The sequence below is a fragment of the Sarcophilus harrisii genome, chromosome 2, assembly GCF_902635505.1.
Source record: "Sarcophilus harrisii chromosome 2, mSarHar1.11, whole genome shotgun sequence".
NCBI lineage: Eukaryota > Metazoa > Chordata > Mammalia > Dasyuromorphia > Dasyuridae > Sarcophilus > Sarcophilus harrisii.
This window is the reverse complement of record NC_045427.1, coordinates 446,355,229-446,377,562: the sequence shown is the minus strand read 5'-3', so window position 1 is coordinate 446,377,562 and position 22,334 is coordinate 446,355,229. Positions and strand designations below refer to the sequence as shown.

Genomic DNA, 22,334 nt, shown 5'->3' with positions numbered 1-22,334 from the left:
AACACCAACACTTAATAGCTTTAATGCTCAGTATCCTAGAGAGTTATAAAACAAAATATTATGTATTGAGAAGGGGGATCTTGGCCACTTAAACACCAGAAAATCAAACAGGAGAAAGTGAAAGGGTAGTGTAATGTGGTTGAAGGAAGGCTGGATTTAGAGTGAATCTCTCAATCTGCTACTTATCATTTGTGTGACCTTGTGCATATAACTTTTACTCTTTGAGCTTCAGTTTCTTAAGATGAACAGATTTTGATTAGATTAGATAGTTTTTAAAATCCCTTCCACCTATAAATCCTATCAAGTTATGAATGAGCCAGAGGGACCCTGTTTTAGCTTACTGAGTGAAAAGTAGCTCTAGGGCTATTAAAATGGAGGCTATGATTCAGTATAACCACAGGAGGGCAGCAAAGGAGAAGGAAAACCAAATCTGATTTCTAAAAAGACCTTGAACCTCTGAATAGACAAGGCTCATATACAAGCCAAAGTAATAATAATAATAAAGTATAGTCTTTTAAAGTTTTTCAAAGTGCTTTTTATTCTCATTTGATTTTCACAACAAACCCTGTGAAGTTAGTGGTACTGGGATTATTTCTAGAAAAGTTCTGGGTTACCCATGGTCTAATAAACTGATATGTGGTAAAGCAAATTATAACTAGTTTCAATTAGTTTTTGGATGAGAAATTTTTTAAAAATCCATTCATTTTAAAAATTAAGCACAAGGAATACAAAACTAGTGAATAGATTTATTTATAATGTTCATTGAAAAAAATTTGGAGGGGTTCTAAATTCTTTCCCTCCATTTTACCCCTCCTGTACCATTGAAAATGCAAAAAAAAAAAAAAAAAAAAAAGCTTATCAGTTGAACATGCAGAATCATGCAAAACATTTTCATATTATCCATGTTACCCCCCAGAAAAAAAAATTAAGACACTAGATAACTTTTTTTTAATCTTATGCCCTTCAGAATTATCTTGGATTATTGTATTGATCAGAGCATCTTAGGTCAAACATAGTTGATCATTAACATTGCTGTCTGTGTACAATGATCTGGTTCTGCTCATTTAATTTTGCCACAGTTCATATAAGTCTTGCCAGGTTTTTCTGAAGTGATCCTGCTTGTCTTTCTTTTCACACAGTAGTATTACATCACATTACACACATATACCACAACTTGTTCAGCCATTCCCTAACTGGACATCCCTCAAATTTCCAGTTCTTTACCACTGTGAAAAGAACAACTAGAAATGTTTTGATTCATTTGGATCTTTTTCCTTTTTTTTTTTTTTTTGAGATACAGACCTAGTAGTAGTAGTAATTAGATCAGTACACAATTCCACCAACATTGCATTAGTGTCCCAATTTTTCCATATTTCTAGAGTTAAAAAATAAAAAAGAAATCTATTTCTATTCATATCATGCCCAAGGAAGAGGCAGGCACAAAGGAGGAGAGAAGAAAGAGGGTCCCTAAAGAAGGAAGAAGTAAAGGATTGAAAAAGAAGGCAGCTAAGGAAGAAAGAGGGTCCCTAAAGAAAGAAGAAGTAAAGGATTGAAAAAGAAGGCAGCTAAGGAAGAAAGAGTAAAAGGTCCAGAGTGAAGGATAATGAGTGTCTGGAAATGCTGCATTTGTCCTACCAGGTTATTTCCATTTTCCAGCAAATAGAAAAGAACCTAGAAATTTCAGGCAGGTACTACAGCCAGGCAAAATCTGTATTTCAGACAGTTTTGTAAAGAAATAATGGTTTTTCTTGCTTTCAAGTTCAATGGCATCACTGGACACAGAAACAAACCCTTTGAGGTAGAATGTACCTCAACACATAGAATGTTAGAACACAGAATGATAGGACTGTTAGAGTTATTTTCTAAGAGGAGGGAATGAGACACTCCCAGGAGTCTGTTTGCAACTATTTATGAGCCTAGAACTTAAAGTCAGAATGGAAAGGGGATAGGCAATCTGAGTTTGAGAAGCAAAAAGACAAGTTGGAATGGAGAAAGCACGAGTTGAACAGGTTCAATTCATTTCAAAACAAATTTATTTAAACTTAAACCCCCACTGTGTACAATTTCTGGTGCTTGGGACGGAATATGATTATAGGAATGAGTCCAACAACTCTGTAAAGGATGATAGCTGATTACTGTTTTTTGTTTTTTATTCCTGCCTCTTATCTTAGATTTTGGACCTTCCTTATACAAATATAGACTGGGCATAGAACCTGTTCTCATGAAATTTAGATGGTTCCTTCCCTCTGCCTCCTTTTCAAGGGATGGGAGAAAAGGGAATACCAAGAGATAGACAAATAATTTTGATGCAAAGTAGAATGTTACAAGTGCAGGGGAGAGATTCAGGCCATTTTTCAATTCTATAACCCAGGGGGCAGCTAGGTGGTGCCCTGAAGTCAGGAGGACCTGAGTTCAAATGTGAACTTAGATACTTAACACTTCCTACTATGTGACTCTGGGCAAGTCACTTAACCCCAATTGCCTCAGCCAAAAAAATATATATATATATATATATATATATATATATCCCAAAACAGGGATATATTCACATATTTATTGTGGCACAGAGTAATGTGTTGGACAAAAGGTCTGATCCTAAGACTTCAAAGACCTGCATTGAAATTCCAGCTTTCACCTTTATTATTTCCATTATTCAAATTACATCATCTTTTTAGATCATAGCTCACCTGTAATACGGAATACTACTACTTCTGTGCCTGCTTCCACAGCATTGTTGTCAGGAAAATATTGTATAACCTGTGGAGAATTATGTTAATGGAAACTGTGAGCAATAAGGAGTCAATACCACTTGAGGGAGAAGCAGCATGAAAAGCTGTGGCTCAAAGTTAATTTGGGCAAAAACAGACAAGGAGGCAGAGAAGAACATCAGATTTGGAATTAGAAGATTAGAAGACTGAATCCTGACTTAGTCATTTACTACTTGGATGATTTGGAGCCAATCATTTCCCTTATGTGGGCCTCTGTTTCCTCATCTGTAAATCAAAAGGGTTTTGTTCTTTCCTAATGCCCCAAATAAGTCCTAAAAAATTTAATTTGAATTTATCTTTTGTAATTCAGAAATTCTTAATCTGAGGTCTGTGAATCATTTTTTAAAAAAAAATCTTTTGATAACTTTCAACACAATTGGTTTCTGTTGTATTCTTTTACATTTTCATGTGTTTAAAAATATTTTGAGGAGTCAATAAGAAGATTTCATTAAATTGCTAAAGGCGCCCACGACATATAAAGAAGTTAAGAAGCACTTTACTGTATGCCTAATATGCATATTTTGTAAATATATATTTATGTACATGTCCCTCAGTAAAAACATAAGTTTCTTGAAGGCAGAGACTGAAATTCATTTTTGTCTTTGCATTCTAAGCAATTAGTATAATGACTTATAGTAGGCACATAATAAATGCCAGTTATTGATTGGTTGATTAGGCAGTTTCTAAGGTCTATTCCAGCTTCTAAATCTTATGAATTGTCAAATCAAAGGAAAAGCTTTAATTCTAGCAAAGAGTTTCTATAATTTGTCAGATACATAAATTAGAGCAAACCTGAGGCTTTCAAAGAAAGGGGTAGTCTGATTCTTCTTCCAGATGAGCTACAACTGTGGATGACTGTTGTTTACTTGCTTCCAGAATGGGAAGGAAAATGTTACAGATTCAGTTCTGGGCTGACTTATGCTGACTTAACACCCTGGGGGCACCGATCTTCCCTTAAAGAGTCTATTGCATTGAGACAGTCCTGGGTTGAAATTGAGTCAATACCTGTTTTTCTTGTAGGGTAAAAGCAGATTTAAGAATCAGAAAATGTATCTAGATTCTAGTTCTGTTACTTATTAGCCTTCTCTAATTTTCACTGTCCTCATCTATGAATAAGATTTTAAAAATCTTTTAAACTAGAAAATCTTTAAAACTGTGGTCTTTGCATATGTCCTCATTCTTCCATAAGGGGATCCATCTCTAAATCTTGGGAAGTATGATGTATTGTGGCTAGGATACTGATCTTAGAGTTAGGAAAACTTCTTCAAATTCTATCTTAGATACTGAACAAGTCATTTAAACTCTTTCTGCCTCAGTTTCCTGATCTGTAAAATAAGAGGGTTAAATTCAATGACCTTCTAAATTAGGCCTAGTTTCTTCCAGCTCCAAATCTATGATTAATGCAATGAGAAGGATGGTAGTGGTGGCATGAATTATTTCCTCCCAGAAGTTCTTTGGTTTTAAGATCCTGTAGTTATGACTAAATTTTCCAGGTAGTGGCAGTATTGACCACGATTTCATTATCCAAATGTAAAATAGGTTGCCTCTGGAGGAGTGAGTTCCCTATTGTAGGTCTTCAGACTGAGAGACCACATATGAGAGGTATCTTAACTCAGATATGGGTAAAATACTGGAATACAAAAACAATAATGGAAGCCATTATTTATCTTCAAGATGCTTTATTCTACTGGAACATAGAACATGAAGACAGAGAAGTAAATAAAAGATAATTTGAGGGTAGAGAAAATGTTACCAATTATACAGATCAATTCTTACTTGATCACACTACTTTGAGCCTTTTCTGATTGATTTCTCCATCTTGCCCTTGGAAGTTCATTGTGATAACTCCCTTGGGATCTGTAAAATCCCACCAGCCTTGGTTTCACCTCATTAGTACCTTTTACCTCTCTGATTAGAAGCTCCACTTAAGGAAAGAGCTCAGTTCAGACACCTTCTCATTTCCTATCTGGCTACACTTAGCTTAAAAATTTTTTCCACCATTATCCATCATTGGGTAGCTTCTCCCCCTCTTATTTTATATCCCCCCCCCACCATTTTTTTCATTTCCTTTTGCTTTTAGTATTATCGCATTATGTTGTAAACTCCTTGAGGGCAGGGACTATCTCTTACTGTATTTGTTTTCCTAGTGCTTAGCACAGTGCCTGGCACATGCTTAATAAATATTTATTTACTATTATTAACTGTCAAGAAAGAGTTTTTGTAGGATATGGCAGTGATCTAAAACCACAAGTGGCTTAGACCTTGAATAATCTATGATCTAGAAATACAGATCTCAGAATTGGAAAGAACCCTTAGAGGTTGTCTAGTCCAACCCATACCTGATCTAAAATTCTCTCAAATGGTTATTTGGTGACCAACTTACTGCTTCCCATTCCAACCTTAATTGTTAGAAAGCCTGTTCTTAGTCCTAAATTTTTTCCTCTGTTACATTCAACTCTTCACCCGCAATCTCCAATTCTTGGGACTAGAATGAACAAGAATAATTTCTCTTACATCTGGCAACTTTCAAATACTTGAAGATAGCTATCATATTCCCACTAAACTTTCTTTTCTATAGCCTAAATATTTTTAGTTTTTTCAAAGAATTTTCATTATGTGAATTCAGGGATTGGAGGAAATACCTATAACCTAGAATACAAAATTGTAAGTGGTAATAGCCTAGAACAATGATGAGTCTAAACATCATATAAATTGTTTATATTAGAATAGAGAATTTTTGGAGCCCTTGATCTAAAATTACCTGGAATAATACTGAGCAAAGGAGCAATCTCCTTTGACAGACAAGGCAGTTGTCTAAGTTATAGAACTTAGGCAGTTCAGACTGATTTTTGTGGTAGGAAGTGCAAATGAATTATTCTGTAATAATAAAACCTGGAGCTAGAATAATCTAAAATCATTAGGGTTTTGTCTCAAATGCTGTCACATCTAGTAGAGGCAAAAATTTGAAGGAATATGCCCCAAATCCAAAATTGGAATGAAAGAAGAGCTTAGTATGGGTAGAAATACAAGAGCCAAAAGACCTGCAGAGCTCAAGGTGGGGTAGTTAAAGATATCTGATTGGCCTAGAATATGACTTTAACAGAAATTCCATTATTCTTTCAACTCCAGTCAATTCTGGACTTTTCTCCTTATGTCTAGGATTTTATAAAGGGCATAAAATGAGTACCATGTATAGATAATGGGAATGTGGGGGCAAAGATTTGTTTTCCTCTTCCTTGGACTGATACATGATCCCTTTTGCCATTACCCTCCTTCCCCCAAATTCATGGTAGGGGTGAGACCATACAAGCATTCATCTGTTCAGCCTGGGTTGGAACCTCTACTAGCATAAATACCCAACTCCCTCCCCTTCACCTTTTTCTAGAGAATTCTGGCTCTTTGCAGTTCTCTTCTTGGAAGTAATCTTTACATGCCATAAGCTCAAAGAAAAATTGGTGGTTGTGATCACATCTGTAGATGAACAAGGACAGAGGAGGTAGAGGAAGGAAAAACAGATGAGTGAGGAGAGGCATTAGTTCTTCATGCATGATATTTGCTGAAACTTTTGGACTGGCAATTGTGGCTTGATTATCACCTGGTTAACAAGAATGATTTGCTAAAATAGGAAGGTAATATATAGCCCACAGAAATAACCTTTTCCCCTATCTTTCCTGATTTCACAGGGTCTATACCTCCACCCTGAATTACTCTTCTTCACCTGAGCAATTTTTCTGCCTCTTCAGTCTGATACAAAAGTTCTAAGTTAAGGCTCTAGAAGCAATAACTTAGATCCATTGGAAATTTGACTGTGGAATAACAACAAAGTGACCCAGTAACTTAAAACTACAGAAGTTTTATATGTGGAATGACCTGCATTAGCTTAGAACTAGCTATGTGAAGACACTCCTAAATTAATAAAGTGTTTAGGTCCAAGTCAACTTCGATATTTAGTGGCTATGTAATATTGAGCAATATCACTTAACCTTTTGGTGTTCCTAGAAAGTTCTTATGACTATAAATTGCTGAATTGATTACAATCTACAATAGTAGAGTTTCTTTTCTGTGTTTCCTGCACCAATGAACTCCTTTGCCAGCCTTCCCCCAACAAAAATCCCACCCCAAAAACCTAGAACCCTGAAGGTGCAAATCTGTGATAGACAAAAAAAAGTGGCCAGATGCCACCAGCTGGAGTGTGAGATAGAAATGATTTATTCTGTAAATTTCTTTGAAGTACCTAGCTCCATAGCTGCATTTCTGGCTTCAATAGTTTTACTTTACTAAGTACATATTTTGTGCAAGCTACTCAGTTGGTGATACTTAGATAAAATAAAAATTAGTTCTTGCTCTCAAGGAGCTTACACTCCCCTACTCCTTTCTACTACTATCCTTAAATCTAGACTATGAATATCCACTAAGCTCCAAACCTGCCCTCTTCAGTCTCTACTTAAACCTTGAATTGGACAAGCCATTCTAGAAAGCAATTTGGAATGATGTCCTTAAAGTTACTAAATTGTGTTTACTTTTTGTTCCAGCAATATAGCTATAAGGTCTATATCCTAAAGAAATCAAAGAAAGAGGAGACTATCTCATGTTATGAAAATATTTATAGAAGCATTTTTTTTGTAGTAGCAAAGAACTGGAGATAAAAAAATATGCTCAGTAATTAGGGAATAATTGAACAAATTATGATTTATGAAAATAATGGAATACTATTGCATGGTAAGCAATTATGAAGGTGACAGTTTCAGAGAATCCTGGAAAGTTTTGTATGAATTGATGCAGATTAAATTTAGCAGAACCAGGAAAATAATGTACATGTAAAGACAAACAATTTTGAAAGACTTAGGAATTTTGATGAACACAATGACCAACCATGATTAAAAAGGTTTCATGATGAGACCCCTCCTAAGAGAGGTGAGGGTCTTGAGGTACAGATGGAGCATATATTTGAGGGAATTTCTGCCATCCTTTCTTTTGTATTTCAAGGTCTATTCCTATCACATCTCTCAATTCCCTTTTGCATCTGGAATAACATAAAATGACCCAGAATGACAGAGGTAAATTTGGCTTAGAAGTTGCTTTGAAAATTCCTTCTGTTCTCTTCCTCACAGGCTTGTTCTGACTTTCCTGGCTTGCTAGACTTGGTAGTCACAGCCCTGCTTTCCAAGAGTTCAGACGGTCTTGCTAGCTTTGCAAAACAGCTTTTTGGCTTTAATTTTTAGACTTCAAGATTTAGTTTTGAAAAAAGGCCTCAAAAGAAAAAAAAGAAAAAAGCCTCAATTTGCCTGCATTCTTATGATTAATTTTTAAAAAATTAATTAAAGCATGGATCAAACATAAATCAAAACATATGCATGGATAATTTTTCAACATTAACCCTTGAAAAACCTTGTGTCCAATTTCTACCCCCACCCTCATCCCCTCCCTAGATGGCAAGTAATCTATGTTAAACACAGTAAAAATATATATTAAATTCAATATATACATATATATTTATACAATTATCTTGCTGCACAAGAAAAAACAAAAAGAAAAAAAAATCAGAAAATAAAATATAAGCAAACAACAATAAAAAGAGTGAAAAAAGCTATGTTGTGAACTATACTCAGTTCTCATAGTCCTCTCTCTGGGTGTAAATGACTCTCTTCATCTTAAGACCATTGGAACTGGCCTGAACCTGATCCAGTTTTTTTGAATGACTAGAACAGGAGAAAGCATGATAAAATGAGATAACTATTGGATTTGGAATCAGGAAATTTCAATCAAATCCCAGCCCTACTACTTAATACATGATCTTAAGCAAGTCCCTTCCCTGGCCAAGGCTTCAGTTTTCTTATCTATTGAATGGGGATGTTGGATATGATGATATCTAAGGTCCTACCCCTCCCTCCAAGTCTAAAAATTCTTTGCACTTGGGATGGGGCAAAAACAACTGGTACACAAGTTGGATGGGAATATGACATTCCCCCTCCCCTACTATCCTTGTAGTTTCATCTACTCATAATGGCATTAACAGGAAGAGTTCCCTGGCAGGATCAGAGGAACAGTGCTGAGTTGGTGGTTTTTTACTATTGGTCATAGTAAGTCAAGAGTCGTCATTCCCATGACCCAATGTGCTGTAGAACCTGTAGGAGAGGAGCCAGCCAGTGTGGACAGCAAGTAGGACTGAGAACTGAGTCCACATATCAGTAAATTGAGAACATATGTTTAGGTAATCTCCAAATCTAGGACCCTGGAGATATTTTTTAAATTTCAACCTAAGATTCATGAAGGTAAGGAATCAAGATTTGAACCCTGGGTCTCTATGACAGTAAAATCCAGTGAATTTCCCATCATCTTGGCACTCTATCTCCAAGCTCCTTCAGAAAGAATTTTCACCAAGAGAAGTTTCTCTACCAAGGGAAAGAAAGGGGAAGGAAGAAGAGTCCTTCACAATCATAATCTAATACATAGTATCTAAGAATGGGAGTCAAATATCCTGTCTACTCTTGAGCAAATCACATTGTTGCTAAACCTTAGTTTCTTTCTCTGTAAAGTGAGGGAACTGGGCTGTGTCATCAGTAATAATCCATAGCATGGAACATGGGAAAAATGGCTAGACTTGATCTTAGGAAATTAGGGTTTAAATTCTGGTTATGATACTACTTAAGAAATTCAGTTGATCTCTCACAGTCTCCTTAAAATAAAGGGGAAAGAAATATATAAGAGGGAGAAAATATACTTGTACCCCCTATTTCACAAGATTTTGATTAACAAAGCACATTTCCACCTTAAAGTACTATAGTAATATTATCATTATCCTGTCCTATGTTCCAGGGTCTTTTACTGTTTTAACATTTTGATATGAAGTATCATGCCAGCTGCAATATTTTATTTTCTAAAGGATTGTCCAATTCTAAAAAGCAGAAGCAATTTTGTCATAATTATATGATTGTTATAGTGATAGATATTATACCAGGATTAGAAAGATCAGCTGGTCAGCTCATCATCTGTTGTGTCCTTCCTAGACAGGAGAGATGAAGAGGTCGATCATATGATGATAGATTTAAGGCCTGAAAGGACCATATAATCTAAGCCTTTTATGTTATAGGTGAGGAATCAGGGCCCAGACAGGGTGATGTGCCCAAGCTCACATAAGTGGTAATTATTCAAACCCAGATTTTCTGATTCCATATCTCGGGCTCTTCCACTGTGATACTGAGAGGTATGCTCAGGTCAGTAGGAATAAAAGATCAGACTTGTCTGCTTTTACAATTTAGAATAGGGGCACATTCTTTCTCAATTATATATCTATAGCTAGACTTCAGTTCAATAGGAATATGTGGAACAGTTAACAGCCTAAGTGTTATGGAAAAAAGACAAAATGAAGCCCTCCCAGCTTTCTAGTGGCTCCCCAATTGGCCTATCACACAACTTCTTTCTTCTGTGTTATCTGACATTCCCATAGAGGTCATTCTATCAAAATTAAGGAGTTTATTTCCTTGAGATTTCCACTCAAATTCACATAAGTTAGTTCAGAACAGTTGTTTCAGACCTCTCATCTGTACGACTTGGTTTTTCAGATGAGGAAGTTATCACTTTGAAAGGCACAGGAAACCTGGCCTTAAGCTTCAGGAGTGAGGTGTAAAGGAGTGCAGGAGTATTCAGGAGTAGGGGTGGTAGCCACATTGATTTGGGATAAGCAAGGGATAGGGAGATTGAAAAAAAAAGATTCACTTTGATGGATTTTGGCTCATGTCTCAGTGCATGGGACTTAGAAATTAAAGGGAAGAATTGGAGATGCTAGGTGGCCATTATCTTGGGACAGGAAAAGGAAAGTGTGGGTATAGTGGACTGAGCCATGACTCTGGAGCTAGAATATCCACCTTTGAAATTTTTGACCTGTGTGTCCTTGGTCTCTTGAAAGGGGAAGGTGTGTAAACTTGGACTAGATTGTCTTTGATGTCCTTCCTAAGTCTAGACCTATGATGGTATGATCTGAATTGTAATTCTAGCTCTGCTCCTATTACCTGATTCACAAGTCACATGGCTTGTGCGACTTTGGGTAAATCCTCCCTCTAATGCTCAGTTTCCTCAATGCAGTGAAAAAATTGACTAGATGGTCTCCAAGGTCTCTTCTAGATTTAAGTCTTGTGAGGAGTTAGTTTGGTGACATGTCTAGAGGGAAACTTAGCTCAGCTTCTGTGACTGCTCACATGGACAGGAGGGGCCAGGCCTAGAAGTCAGAGCAATGGGAAAGGGTATTAGAACTCCAGGAAGCTGGATTGGCCTTCATTACTCTATTAGGGATCTTGTAGATTCAATTCTCATTTTCTGCAATTCAACAATTATGGGCTAAGGAATTTTCCTCTTGTCTTTTACCTCTTTTCCCTTAAGTGCTTCTAAAGCCTTTTTGAAAAAAGAAATTCAATTTCTATCTTGCATGACAAAAAGAAAAAAATAGAGTTCCCTAGGCTGGACTTCACAGTGGTGGGGGAAAGAAGGAGACAGAAAGAGAAAGGAAGAGGAAGGAGAGAGAGAGAGAGAGAGAGAGAGAGAGAGAGAGAGAGAGAGAGAGAGAGAGAGAGAGAGAAGAGAGAGAGGAGAGAGAGAGAGAGACAGACAGACAGACAGACAGACAGACAAGGGATGGAGGAAGGGAGGTAGGGAGAGAAAAAACAGAGAGTTAGAGATGCAGGAGGGAGGGAGAAAGAAAGGGAGAGAGAGAGAAACAGAGACAGAGACAGAGTGATGGAGAGAGGGAGAGAGGGAGAGAGATAGAGAAAGTGAGAGGAGACGGACAGAAAGAGAGAGAGAGAAAGAGACAGAGAGACAAAGAGACAGAGAGGGAGAGAGAGAGACAAAGAGAAGAGAGACACAAATGGAAAAGCTCCTATCTCCAGGACGTTTGTGGCACAGCCAATTGAGGTTGAATAATCTTCCCTATTTACAAATCATGCCATGTCATTCTTTTGGTCAAAATCCTTTAAAGATCTAATATGACCAAGACAGACAAATTCACACTTGTGAGCCAGTTATTCAAGATTCCACAGCCTGGAGCCATCTCCCTTTCTGGCCTTATCTCACACCATTTCCCTTTGTGTACTCTATGCAGCAGTCAGACCAGATTAATTGCTATGTCCTATCACCTCCATGCTTTCCCACATCCATGCCTTTGTTTATCTTGTTTCCTGTGATGATAAAAGCCCTCTACTCTGTCCCTTTTCCCTAGTCGTGTATTGTTCTATTCTTTGACAATCAATTTCAATGTTACTTCCTTCAGGAAGCCTTCCTTGATCTCTTCTGAAAGTAAAAGCCTTTGAGCCTCCAGATTTCATATAGACATTTCTCACATTTCTTTTTTTTTTTCTTTTGTATAAATATATTAAAATTCTCTTTCTATGCTTTGTGGTGACACAGAGGGTTCTGTTATCTCTTGATGGTCTAGCAAGACCTGCTAATGTGACAAATCTTCAGCAACAGGCCTGGCAAAGACAGTGTGACTTGGAGTACCAGGCAACATTAGGCTGGATAGGCTCCTCACCCCAGAGAGTTAATTCCCAGGTAATGAGTATTTTCAGGCATATCTGCTCAGAAAGAAAGACCTGCTATTAAGACATGAAGAGTTTGTTGCCTGTGTTGGGAGAAGGTATGAATTTACTGATAAAATCATGGAAACTAGAAGTTTGAGTCAATGTACTGTGAATTACCTGGATAACTGAGCCTATGAAAGGCCAAGTTATTTTTGTGCATGTCATATCTCCATTCTGAGCTATAAGCTCCTTGAAGGCAAAAGCTATCTTGTTTTAATTTTGTATCTTCCCCAGAGCTGAATCCGATGCTCTTTACACAGCAGGTGCTTAACATGCTTGAAATGAGGTATAATTGGCAGGCTGTATGATGTAGGGGATATTGGCTTTGAAATTAGGAAAACTTGCTCCTAAATTCTGCCTCAGACACTTACTATGGGACCCTGGTCCTATAATTGAAACTTTTTAGGCTTCAGATTCTTTAACTGAAAATGAAAGTGCTATGTATGGTGACCTCTATATTCCTTTCCTACAACCAGATGATGCAGTGGTAAGACCTGAATTCAAATTCAGTCTTGGATACTCATTAGCTGTGTGATATTGGACTACTCACTTAACCTCTTTGGCTCAGTTTCCTCAGCTGTGAAATGGGGATAATAGCAGTATCTACTTTGCAGGATTCTTATGAGAGTTAAAGAAATAATTTTATAAAGCACTTAGTACAGTACCTGGCACATATTAGGTAGTAAATAAATGCTTATTCCTCCCTCTCTTCTTCCAGGTCTAATTCTGTCATGCTATGAATTGTTCAAAGAAAACTCTGAAAAAGCCACAGAAGACAAAGAGGAGGAAGGATAGATGCTGAATGGAAGTATGGGACTGGATTTGATTCCAGCTCTGCTATTTTGTAACCACACTCTTCTGAATGTGAAGTTTCTCCTCTGCACAGTGAGAGTAGAATCTAAAGTTGGGTTCTGAGGTCCTTCCTGGTTCTTACATTCTGTGATTTTATGGTTGGGGAGATGTTGGAGGGATGGGCAGCATGTCTCTATGTGTGAGTGCATCTATGTCCAGGCTTTTGCCACTCATCAGCTGTGTCATTGTTACCCCTTTCTGGACTTCATTTTTCCTGATCTGTAACAAGAGGGTGTTGAAATAGATAATCTCTTCCAACTCTAGTACCCTGTGGGATCAAACTGGCTATTGGCCATCTCTGAAGCCAGCCCAGGCTTTAGGTAGGCTCTGTTGAGATCCTACGTCCAGTAAAGAGAGCTCGGAGTGCCCCTTGAACATCTCGGTTCCTGAGGCTATAAATGACTGGGTTGAGCATGGGGGTTATTACGGTATACATGACGGTGGCCACACGCCCTCTCTCAGCCTCATATCGTGTCGTTGGCTGGAAGTAGACTGCAATGATGGTGCCATAGAAGAGACTCACCACTGCCAGGTGGGAGCCACAGGTGGACACAGCCCGGAGCCGCCCAGACACAGAGGGCAGGCGTAACACAGCAACGGCAATGGCGCCATAGGAAGCCAAGATGAGCAGGAAGGGTGTGACCACCACAGCGGCCCCCTCGGTGAAGATGAGCAGCTGGATATGACGAGTGTCTGAACAAGCGAGCCGCAGCAGGGGCTGGTGGTCACAGAAGAAATGAGGGACACTGTGGGAGGCGCAGAAGGACAGGCGGGCCATGAGCAGAATGTGCAGCAAGGAGTGTGAATGAGAGACGACCCAGGCCGTTGTGACAAGTCCTGTGCACACAGCCCGTGACATTCGGACTGTGTAGTGCAGTGGATGCCGGATAGCCACGTAGCGATCATAGGCCATGGCAGCCAGGAGGCAGCTGTCAGTCACACCCAAGGCAAAGAAGAAATACATCTGAGTTAGGCAGCCTGCCCGTGAGATGGAGCGGTCATGGGCAATCAGGTTGGCCAGCATCTTGGGCACGGTAACAGAAGTGAAGCAGAGGTCGGCAAAGGAGAGGTGGGCCAGCAGGAAATACATAGGGGCATTGAGGGCCGGACTGGCGCGGATGGCTGCCACAATGAGGCCATTCCCCATCATACCTGCTATGTAGAGGACCAGGAACAGGGCAAACAGAGGCCGGAGCTGCCCAGGGTTTGTGGACAAGCCCAGGAGGATAAATGGGGCCCCTTCAGAGGACTTGTTGGTCCCATCCATGGTCAACTTAGTCCTCCTCTCAAGAGAATCTGGGTTAAGTCATTTTCTCCCACTGGGCTCACCGTTTCCTCATCTGAAAAATTTATTTAACAAATACTTATTAAGCACCTATTCTGGGGAAAAAAACCCATTTTTTTTTAATCTAGGGAAGAGGCAAAGTTAATATACAGACTCTTTCCCTCACTAAGTTTGCAGTCTAGTAAGGCAGCTGAGCGATAGAATGATGGACCTGGACCCTCACATAGTGACTATCTGTGTGAGTTTGGGCAAATCACTTAACTTCCATTTGCCTCAGTTTTCTCCGCTGTAAAATGGGGATAATCATAACATTTATCTCCCTAGGTTGTTGGTAGGATAGAATGAGGTAATGATTGTAAAGCATTTAGTACAGTATCTAGCACATAGGAGGCACTATGAAACTTAGATATTATTATTATTATCAATTAGTATAAGTATTAGTAGTAGATGGATAAGATATTAACACCACTAATTCTAAGTCATGATAACGCATGAATTCATGAAATAGAAACTCTTGATATAACCATATGAAAATTATTCCAAATCATTAATAAGAGAAAAGTAAATTAAAACAAGTTTTAAGTTTTTACTTTACATCTAATCTAGAAAAAAAAAAGATGGTCAGGGACTGAAGGAAGACAGCTGTGAATTTGTCAAACTATTCTGGAGAAAAATTTGAAACATTTAAAAAAAATAACTAACCTATTCATATTGTTTGACTCAGGGTGATGCAGCGATTATTCCCAGAAAGTAAAAAAAGAGAGAATATCTATCATGTATTCCTGATGCAAAGTTACAGAGATGAGAGATGGGATGTCATCTCTAAGGAATAGTTAGCAGGCCAGTTCTACTGAAATCAAGAGTGTTTGAAAGGAAGTACTATGAAATAAGAGTTCTTTTAAGTAATGTTCTACGTTCTTTGTTCTTAATCTTCTACATGTACACTAAATAGAGCAAATATAGCAAAATTTCTAGCAATTTTTTTCTTAGTACTAGAAAACTAGTAAAAAAGTATATGTCCATTGAATGAGAGATGACAATACACTTATTGTAATAAAAAGTTTTGTGTCATAAGAAGTCACAAAAATGAAGAATTCAAAGAAACCTGGGGAAACTTGTATAAATTGATACAGTGAATTAACCAAAAGACAAATATATAGAAAAAATAAAGAAATATATAAAATATAAAAACACACAGAATGTTTACATTAATATAAAAAAAAAATAGCGCTAATGGATAGCAAGACATATCAATGCAATACCAATCTTGGCTCCAGGGACCTGATGATGAAATTTTTTTTCTTGATAGAGAGGTATATATGATATAGGTGCTGAATACTCTGAGGTACATATTGTCAGGTCTGGGCAGTGGGCTGGCAGATTCTATTTGTTTGTACTTCTTTGTTACAAAAGAATGTTCTCTTTCATTGGGTATGTAGAGTAGTTACTGGGAAATGACAGTTATAGAAAAGTATCAATACAATATTTAAGTGAAATAAGGCAACACAAACACTGTTCTATGGGAACTGAAGGGAAGACTAGTATTGTTCAGAGGAGATCGTGGAAGATTTGTTAGGGAGGTAGATTTAAAGGATGGATAGATCTTCACCAGTTAGGTGGTGCAGTGAATGGAACACCACTTATCTTCTTGAATTCAAATCTGGTCTCAGATACTTACTATCTCTATGACCCTGGGCAAATCACTTAACCCTCTTTGCCTCAGATTTCTCATCTGTAAAATGAGCCAGAGGAGGAAATCACCCCAGCATTTTTGCCAAGAAAACCACAAATAAAATAATGAAGATCTATCTATCTATCTATTTATTCGTCTGTCTGTTTGTCTATCTGTCAATCTGCCTGTCTCTCTGTCTATCATATTGGGAAATGGCACCAGGGAATTTAGGGCCTTAAATGTTAAGCAGAGGAATAATTATGGAGTATTTTTGAGCAAAAGAGTAATACAACCAGAGTATTCCAGTAATTTTGTGAATTCCAGTAATGTTTCCCTAATAGAGAAAGGTCATGTAGTCAGGAAGTCTTATTAGGAGTCTATTGTAATAGACCCTGAAGGTGCCAATGAGTATCTATAGTGATTGAGTGGCAGGAGAAATAGAGATGATAGACTAGATGTAAGTGATTTGTAGAAGTGGAATCAATCTATTGTTCTTGGAAATAAATTGTATGTGATAGATAGGGAAGAATTAAAGATATTTTTCTTTGATTCAAACATGGGAGATTGGTAGAATTTTGGTATCACAGAAATACAGAGCAAAGCCAGAAAGGGGAAGCAGATCCAGAGTAAAAAAAAGAATAACCTTGGTTTGACGCTATTGAGTATTTCCAGACTGAAGGTAGGAGACTTAGAGGATTTATGTAGGACCTCTTCCAGCCTTCTATGTTCTAATATTCTAAAGTCAGTATTGGATTTGGAATTAGAGGACCTGGGTCCAAATCCTGACTGCTTCTTACTCCCTGTATGATATTGGGCAAACAAATAATCCCTTTCCCTCTGAAGGAAAGTTCCCTCATTTATAAATTGAGGAGGTAGACTAAATAATGCTTAAAGTTTCTTCCAGCTCTCAAATTAGAATTCTAATCCTTTCATAACTCTCATATTTATGATGTTCTCTATTGTCTGTTCTAAAACTTGTTTTAATTCAAATACTCTACCTCTTATGTTCAATTCATTGATTAGATATCTACTAAGTGTGAGGCACTGGGGCAAAAGACAAAGAAATCAGTTCCTGCCCTTAGGAATTTATATTCTATTTAGGTTGGGGGTGGGGTAGGAATAGAATTTGTACACAAGTAGTAAATGTGGAATACATAGACAATTATTTCAAGAATGAGAGAATGCTTCTAACTAGTGGGTCAGGAAAGACCTAATGTAGGATGTTCGAACTAAATTGTATTTTTGAAGAAAGCCAAAGACTTTTCTAGATGGAGGGGAAGATATTACACATTGTAGACTAGCTCAAGATGGGAAATGGAATATCAAGTACAAGGGATAGATAGCAGATCAGTTGGAATGAAATGAAGAAGGTATAAAAGGAAGTACTATGAGGTAACACTTCTCCCAACTCTAATACCTTGTGTTCTTTGTTCTAAACTTCTCCATTACTTTTTAAAAACAGTCAGGATTTCACAGGTCACACCTCCTCTTAGTTCCATAATGAGAGTGGCAGAAGAGAGTTTAGGGAGGGAGAAAAGTCATGCCCTGGAAGAAAGTTTTGGTGGATTAAAAGAGTTTATCCCTTGATCATTTCCTTCAGTCCAACATCCCTCTGACAAGTCCATGGAGAACCTGCTAATTCTTTTATTTCTTTCTCCAATTTCCCTGGAATAATCTTTTTTTTTTTACTTATTGTGTGGGTCTTTATTTCCTTTCATGAAACCTTTTCATAGACCTTACTTCTTTAACCTTCCTAGTTAAGCCCTCAGTGGCTCAGGGGCAGGATTAGAATGTCCATTCTTGGGGATGGGCTAGAATAGAGGTTACAAAAGAGAAAGAATAAATTAATCATAACCCCAGAAACCCAATTTATGAATATCCCTATGAAGAAACTTCAAAATCAAACAAACTAGCCTATTTCAAATTACTCTTTAAACTGGTCATAACAAACACTTAAACAGTTATAGACAATCACACTCATGAAGAGGTATAGAGGGTCACACAACACAAAGTGATATAAAATTACACCTTCACAATTGGATACAATACACAACAATGATTTCACACATATAGTTATTTTACAAAAATGCATAAATACATACATACTCAAAGTAATTGGACAAGTCATTGGTCTGGTGATTTCAATTTCTCCTGCCATAAAATTTAGTAGGTACTGGATTATATAAAAATTCTTTCTAGCTCTAACTTTCTATGTTATAAGATCCCCTTTAATTTTAATAGTCTTTGTTCTAAAGTCTCTTTCTAACACTGGAACTCTAGGATTCCAAAAACTACATACATTCTCAACCACACCCTCCCACACAGTTATACCAATCATTCCCACAGACCAAGGTTCTCATACTTGTATCAAACACCCATAAGTATATCTCATCACTCTAGTAAACAAAGGAACAAATAGACATACACACATACCACTAGTCCCAGCTGACTTCATCAGGGTCTAGCTCCCTGGCCTATAACATCTCAATAGAATTTTCTGGATACATTTGAATTATAATTGGAGGGAAAGAGTTTGAGGGTTATATCCCTTTGGTAATATTATACTCAAGCACAGTCCAGCACCTAATCAGAAATAAACCCCTCTTCCCTCTCTGTGCCCTGCTCTCCAAAGCCAGGAGACAACTCCAATTTGAGATTTGGGATTTAGACTCTGGAGGGCTCATTAATTTCTTCTGTGGAACCAGCTTTGGATGCTCTGTGGAGCTTGGAGGGACCAGGAGAATCATGGAGTCAGAGAGGAGTATCTCCTCTAGCAACTAGAATCAGTTTCTCGTTGACCTTGTTGGGAAACTATCATGATAAACCAAGAAGAATATAGCTTCTGCCTCAGCAGTGCATGTATTAGAGTTGTTGGACCCTTTTTATTTTCCACTTGCCTGAGCAAATTATTCTGAAGAGAACCCAGGCCAAAGGGCCTCTAAATGAGAACACCTTGGCTAAATTGGTCTTCTCTAGGGCAAATGACTATCTCTTTTATAGGTCTCAGTTGCCTTATCTATAAAAAAGAAGGAAGACAGTGTGATATCATAGAAATAATGCTAGATTTGGAGTGAGAGGAATTGAGTTAAAACCTTAGATTTGCCAAGTACTTTTTCTGAGCACATTACATCCTTGGGCATCATTTTCTTTATCCGTAAAATGTGGGAGTTATACTAGATGACTTCTATTAAATACCAACTATTTGAAGATCTCCAACTCTGGATCTATGATCCCTCCAACTCTAAATCCATGATTTTTACATAGGAGTTTAAATTAATTCTCTTAAGATCTACCCAGTTTCAATATCCCATTTTGAAAGTATCTTTTCCATTACAAACTTAGCACTGTATTTTTTACCATACCTACTCCAGACTTCATCTATAGAAGATTAGAGGGATAGAAATGTATGAAATGATAGTTTGGGCAAAAAAATCTCTCCATTTCCTTCTCTTCAACCTTCCCCTTCTTTTTGCTTTGACTTTGGGCCAGGAGGATGGGATTGATTTTAACTCAAAAGCTGCCCTTTCCATCTTCATATGGGTGGGTAGAAGAATGAGAAACCATGAGAAACAAAAGATTTGAAAGCATGAAGGAAAACTACCACTATGTGGAACTGTATGAGAGATCTCTAATCTAGCTCTTGAGCTCTGGAGCTAGATGGCAGAATTGCTTATAAGCAAGCCAACATGGGTTGGATGCTGCTTTTTTGAATCAGTATGGGTTACAGAATGAGGCCAATGATTCTTCCCTCTTTTTTCTTTCCCTGTTTTTCCCAGAGGAAGTTTATCAGTGTGTCTTTAAAATTTATTTTCTTTTTAGGTTTAAAAGTTTACTTTGCTGGGGTTTTTTTGAGCTGTTAAAGGTTGTAAGACTATTCATTAAGGACCCCTCACCCCAAGATCCTACATACTAGGTTTCTAATATTTATGTTCAAATTCCCACTGGAGAGCAGTCCATTAATAATTAGTCTTCACTAAGTTTTGGGAAATGAATTTACTAAGATGGTATAGCAATAACTGCTTTGGGTAAATACTGGTGGTGAAGTTATTCAGCTCCAACCACTGATGGGAACTTTGATAGGAACTCTGGATCTCCCAGATTTACAAGGTTGCCTGGATATGCCACATGTTTGAGATCTGGGAAAAGCCAATACCCAAGGGAGATGGCTCCATCGCAGGCATAGGCTTATTTCGGCAGTATTTGTAGCTGGATAGGTAAAAACCCCCACCCAAGCTGGGCATCAAAAACCTCAGAATTGTCCTCACTCATCAGATCCAAAAGGAAGAGAGAGGGAAGGATGGATTATCCCTTTTATATTGCTATTCAAGTTCAGCAACCAGTTACATAACTCTTCATCTCATAATACAAGCTCTTAAATCGTCATAACCATAAAGTAGATTCACTCTAGGCTTTAAAATGGTTGCTTGGATTGGACCTATGCAGGATATATCTGTGCTTGCTTCCTCATAGGACAGTCATAGTCATCAAGTATCTTCAGGCAAATTAGTCAGCCTCAATACATTGGCAAGTAATTGGTTGGATTGGCAATGACAAGTATCTTTCATCACCATAATTTGGGAAGAAAGAAAAATCATTCCTCTAGAAGAGATTTGCCAGGTTGTTGTTAGAGAGAAAGTTACACCACAGGAGGAAGCGTGACCCAGCTCATAAAAAGGGAAGGGCTAGTAAGACTAACTGCCAGTCCTGCCTGCAAACATCAGCTAAGGAGCAACCATTATTACACTGATGTTTTAATGATGTTTTTTTTTTTTTTTGAAAGGGGTGGGGAACACAGCAACCCATGAACATTTGCTAAAACACAGATGGACCAAGGTCTGCGTAGGTGGATGATACACCCATACTGACTAACAAAGTTCCTATCACCTGGCCTTGAGTTTATGTGAAGTTTTCTCTATAAGTCTTCAAAACTAAGCCAGTGTGGAATAACAACATACTCTAGTTGCAGATTCATTTTCTGGTTAAGGAATTGGAGTAAATGGCTTCTAAAGATTCTTTTATTGATGAGATTTTTACAAATTGATAATAAAGAACTTAATCTCCTATTTATTAAATACCTGCTGTATTCCAGGAACTGTACTAGTACTGAATAGCTGAGACCCCAAGCATTATACTGGACCTGGGGAATGTTGAACTCCCCTAGAATAATGCAGGAGACCTTGTTGGGTAATGGAGAAGGGCTCGGTGTTACACTTAAATTATCTACTGGGGGAAAATATTGAATTATGAGTTAGAAGAGCTGGGTTTCAACCACAACCAGCTTTAAAATGAGAGTTGAATTTTGAAAACTATTGTGAAGTTATGCAACAAAGTTACAAAAACGTTCATTTGACTCAGATTCTACAGTTAGGCATATATTTCCAATAAGGTCAAAGACAAAAAAAAGGTCCACACCAAAGTTATCATGGCAATACTATTTTATAGTAACAAAAAAAAGAAAAAAACTAGAATCAAAGTGGATGTTTATCTTTTGGAGAATGGCTAAATAAGTTGTTCTACATGAATGCAATGGATGCTAAGAAATTACAATTGTGTTATAAGAAATGAGTAATATACTAAGAATACAGAAAGGCATGGGAAGATTTATGACTTGATGAAGTGAAATCATCAGAATCAAGAAAACTACACACAATGACTACAATATAAATGAAAAAATAGCAATGACAAAATTGGACACTGTGTATAAATATAATGACCAATATTGGCCCCAAAGAAGAGACATGAGAATGCACCTCTTATGGTTAAGGAATACTGTGTATACTTTTACACTTGATTGATATATTGGATAGTTTTGCCAAATTATTTTATTTTAGCAATGGCTCTTTGGGTGGAAGAGTGGAAAGGGTTATATTTGGAAATGAAATTGATATAAAAACAAAATATAAATAAACTTTTGATGAGTGGTTGGATTAAATTTTTTTCCAGATCTTTATTTTTAAGTTCTCCCTGAATTTTAAAATTCTGTTCTTTTAAAATTCTTTCCAGTTCCAAAGCTCTATAATTCCATCACAGACCTAAAGTAATTCCAAGATGACCCTTCTCTATATCTATCCTTTCTGGCTTTACCCTTTACCTTCTCTGGTTCCTTAGTCATTTTAAAATATGATAATTTTTGAGTGAGGGAACTCTTTCCCCTCATTTCTTGGTGATCCCCCACCCCCAGGTTA

The 22,334-nt window shown here is 37.5% G+C and overlaps 1 protein-coding gene across 1 annotated transcript; it reads right to left on the bottom strand.

Annotated features, from left to right (window-relative positions):
* Window positions 1-13,356: 13,356 nt before the first annotated feature.
* Window positions 13,357-15,064, bottom strand: LOC100918335 (olfactory receptor 1K1). The gene has a single exon (XM_003757118.3). It carries the CDS (start codon window positions 14,457-14,459, stop codon window positions 13,509-13,511), a length of 951 nt encoding a protein of 316 aa, XP_003757166.1. The 5' UTR covers window positions 14,460-15,064; the 3' UTR covers window positions 13,357-13,508.
* Between the last annotated feature and the right edge of the window lie 7,270 nt (window positions 15,065-22,334).